Here is a 4,045-nt window from a genome sequence, read left to right as displayed (position 1 = left end):
TCTGGAAGCTTTCAGAAGTATCAGTCTCCTCAACCTTCAAGACAAGCCTAGAAATCTTTAAATTCCACCCGATCACTTTTTCCCTCCTATAAATAATAATCTCCGATCGACCTCCTAGCAACAGATTCATAAACAAGAGAACTTGCGAGTTGCGATTTCATAGCGTCACAATCCGAAGATCAAATATTCGTCTAAAGTTTCAGTCATGTCGATCATTCCAAGTTTCTTTACAGGCAGAAGGAGCAACGTATTCGATCCCTTCTCCCTCGACACCTGGGACCCTTTCCAGGGCCTTTCAAGTTCCCTCAACAACCTACCCGAATCATCACGCGAAACAGCAGCAATCGCCAACGCCAGAATCGATTGGAAGGAGACGCCGGAGGCGCACGTTTTTAAGGCGGACTTGCCTGGGCTGAAGAAAGAGGAGGTGAAGGTGGAGGTTGAAGAAGGAAGGGTGTTGCAGATAAGCGGAGAGAGGAGCAAGGAACATGAGGAGAAGAACGACAAGTGGCATAGGGTAGAGAGGAGCTCCGGGAAGTTCTTGAGGAGATTCAGGCTGCCGGAAAATGCAAAAACGGAAGAGGTGAAAGCTAGCATGGAGAACGGCGTGCTGACGGTGATTGTGCCCAAGGCGGAAGAGAAGAAGCCGGAAGTGAAGTCCATCGACATTGGTGGGTAAGTTTCAGGAGTGGCAATGTGGTAATTTGGTAATTGGTATTGAATTGTTTGTTGTAATAATTACAGAATTTGAGTATTTGAGTTGTTGGATTGTTGTACTCGAATAAGATGATGCAATTTGAGTCCCTTTTGTTTTAATTAGTTTATAAAGTCTTGTATAATATTCATTTTTTACATGGTTGGGGTGAGTAACTTACACAAACACAATTATGAAGTATTCCATGCAATTTAGAAATAATTTTGTCAAAAGATGCTTATTTTGATTTTCATTTACCAAAATAAAATAGAAGGATGCCGTGATTGCATTGCTTAACTGTTGACTGTGGTCTTTTAACATGAATGGCACAAGTTTGTGAAGTATTCTAGAATTTGCTATACAAAGAGCCTAATGATTAGCAATGCATCAGCTAATTGATTGAGTTGGGTCAAATATTGTATAAAATAGGATTGGGTTAGTAAAAAAGCACAACTAATTACAAGTACTGTATGGTGAAAAGTATCCAAACAACTGATAACTCTTTTGTACCTTTTCTTGTTATTATTTATTTGTTGGGCCGAATGAATATCCATGGGAGAACATAGTTCTTCCAAACCCTTTGAGGGCTTTTTGACCATATATCCCAAGTATTGCTTGAATTTTTAAACAAATTTAGAGATCATTTGGATCGGTAAAAATGTCGAGACTGAACCGGTGTTGAATGAAATGAGACTGAAACAAAACCAAACAAAATTGGTCCGAAAAATGACTGACCGAGACTGGTTTCGGAAAACACCGGAAGTCAATGTTCCTCTCTCTCTTAAATTAATGTACTTTTTGGTAATAAATTATCCAACTTGATCTCTTCTTTATTTTATTAAATTTTATTTTTTTTATTTAATAATCTTAATTATCATTTTGGTGCTAATCATATATTTGTTAGTGGAAAAACCCAAAATCGAATCCATAAAACCAAACAAAAAACCCTGAAACTAAATTGAAAAAGACACATGCAAATACCATGAGACAAAACCGAAAAAGACGAAGATAGGTCCCAAAAAAACTGGTCGGGAGAAAACCATTCCAAAAAACGACCGGATCGACAGTTGAAGACTACTTGAGACCGGTCCTAGAAAAAGTCGGATCCTTCGAGACCCGACCCAAAGATTGACTCGAGACCTCAATTTTCAGGCCTAAACAATTCTAAGAGCACTAATCTACAATTATATTTGTAAGGTGCAACCCTTAATGGAATGTTACAGTTTCTAGATAGTATATGTGAATTTGATTTTCAATTAAACCAATATTAAGTTACTAGACATTATTTTTCTGTGGATTGTGCAAAGAGAAAAAGTAATTGTATCGGTGAGACCTAGCAGTCGAAGAATTTTTCTAGTGCATGCGGCATGTAATTGTATTCTTGAGGTAGTTAGAAGGTATTAGAGGAAGTCTCTTCTGCAGTTGATGGTGAAGAGTGATGGGAAAGAAACCCTAGGAGGTGTTGTAGCGCATCAGGCGCTCTGTCGTGCAAGTGAAGTATTTGGATAGTAGGGAAGTGACTTAGAGGATTTGAGGCGATCCTTGAGGAAAGTACATATAGTTGTGGAAGGTAGTGAAAATGATTACCTTTGACCGTTTCGCCAAATATAAACCAAAATTGATATAGACTGAAGATTGCGGAAAACAAGATGCCTCAAAATTGATATAACTATCTGGGTTGAACACTCGTCGACAACATCTATTTTTTTTCTACTATCAATTTAGGTTTATACCAATTATAGTTATGGACTTAGACACCTAATCCAACAATCTCCCACTTGGATAAGTCTGTAACTATAATTATCAATATAACTTCTAAACTTATCAGCAAATTATAGCTTCCAAAAGCCGCTGTCGAACTTTGACCTAGTCAGTTATGTGTCCCAAGATAAGTGATCATATAATCCTCTGTTCTCCAAGATATCATTTGGACATGAGACATGGAACAACATCAATCTCATTATCCAATACTTTGTTTCCCGATTTCTGATTTGTAATGATATACAACTTCTAATCGAACATATCAATTTAGTCCTGGCCGGGTCCGTCACTATAAGTCAACACCGAATTACCGAGGGGACCAAAGATATCACTTTTCCTGTTAGGTCAAAAGGAACAAATAAACTTTGACTTGTATTCTTGCACCATTTACTCATCAAATCATGCACAACAACACTGTCACACCCCCGAACCAGACGGCGGAAACGTCCGAGGGCTCGTGTGACTTAAATTGAAATATCATCACAATGAATATACATGAAACATAACATAAACATCACCATGCATCAATACATTACAACTGTCTTTGTTCACATCAAGTACATTGTATAAATATTACATATTCATAACAGGAGTTGTTTGAGAGTCACAAAAACATAATATCTAGCACACTTGATGATTTTTCTTCAGCTTATCTGTTACCTGAGAACACAAGTTATTTTGAAAACGGTCAACATATATAATGTTGGTGAGTTCATAAGTAGGTTTGATGTAAAAATGTTTTGTGTTGTTTGTAAAACCCAGAAAATCCGATATTTTCTGTAACAAAAACTATTTACAAAAAAAAAGGTGTGATGATCCATACGTATACGTGTATATGATTTCAAAACATGTAAAAGTGGAATGCCTTTCATAATTGTTCCTTGTATCATAGTTGTTGTAATTAGGAGTGAAAAATGTCGTTCTCCGGAAAACCCGATGTTTTCCGATTTAAATGGTATGATAGTTTTGTATTATTGTATAATCACTTTGCATTGTCACAGCGTATGAATATGATTTCCCATGATTACTTAGATGGTATGGATCTCTATGTGAGTCGTTATAACCATGCATAATAATGACTAATTCGTTTGTCTTGGCATTTTATCAAATGCCGGTTTTGAATTAAGATTTTGTCACCCTAGACTGGCCGAGTCTAACTGTAGCGAACAGCTCAGGTGTGGGGGAGTCACCCCCATATAAATCTATACACAAACTCTCGCTCTCCCTCCAGGAGACTTTGGTTATAACTACAGACTACGACCGACACTTATTGGTGTCACCCGTTATTTCCCACTAAATCCAAATGAAATTGAATAACATTGTTTTACAACCCGATTTATGTTTACGTGAATATAAGGTAAGCCTAACAGACAAGAAAGAGGACAACTAAGGCCCACTAACTTTGTATGTTATTACAGGCTGTCGAGTATGTTACAGACATGTTATAGCCCATAAGCATATGATGAATGTTTAGGACCATATTAGCAATGCAGATGGGCCACTAAGGCCCAATAGCTTGTCGAAGCTAATAAAGGCCCGTCGGGCATGTAATTGGGTCACCAAGGCCCAATATTGTGACAACCGTCAATT

At 37.5% G+C, this 4,045-nt stretch overlaps 1 protein-coding gene across 1 annotated transcript; it reads left to right on the top strand.

Moving 5' to 3' along the window:
* Positions 1 to 816, top strand: LOC145159207 (17.6 kDa class I heat shock protein-like). Its single transcript, XM_079078145.1, has one exon. It carries the CDS (start codon positions 206 to 208, stop codon positions 677 to 679), a length of 474 nt encoding a protein of 157 aa, XP_078934271.1. The 5' UTR covers positions 1 to 205; the 3' UTR covers positions 680 to 816.
* The last annotated feature ends 3,229 nt before the right edge of the window (positions 817 to 4,045 follow it).

This window comes from Lactuca virosa, chromosome 2 (genome assembly GCF_052849685.1).
Source record: "Lactuca virosa cultivar CGN04683 chromosome 2, Lactuca_virosa_CGN04683_v6, whole genome shotgun sequence".
NCBI lineage: Eukaryota > Viridiplantae > Streptophyta > Magnoliopsida > Asterales > Asteraceae > Lactuca > Lactuca virosa.
The sequence above is the reverse complement of the archived record's forward strand: the minus strand, read 5'-3'. Positions and strand labels throughout refer to the sequence as shown.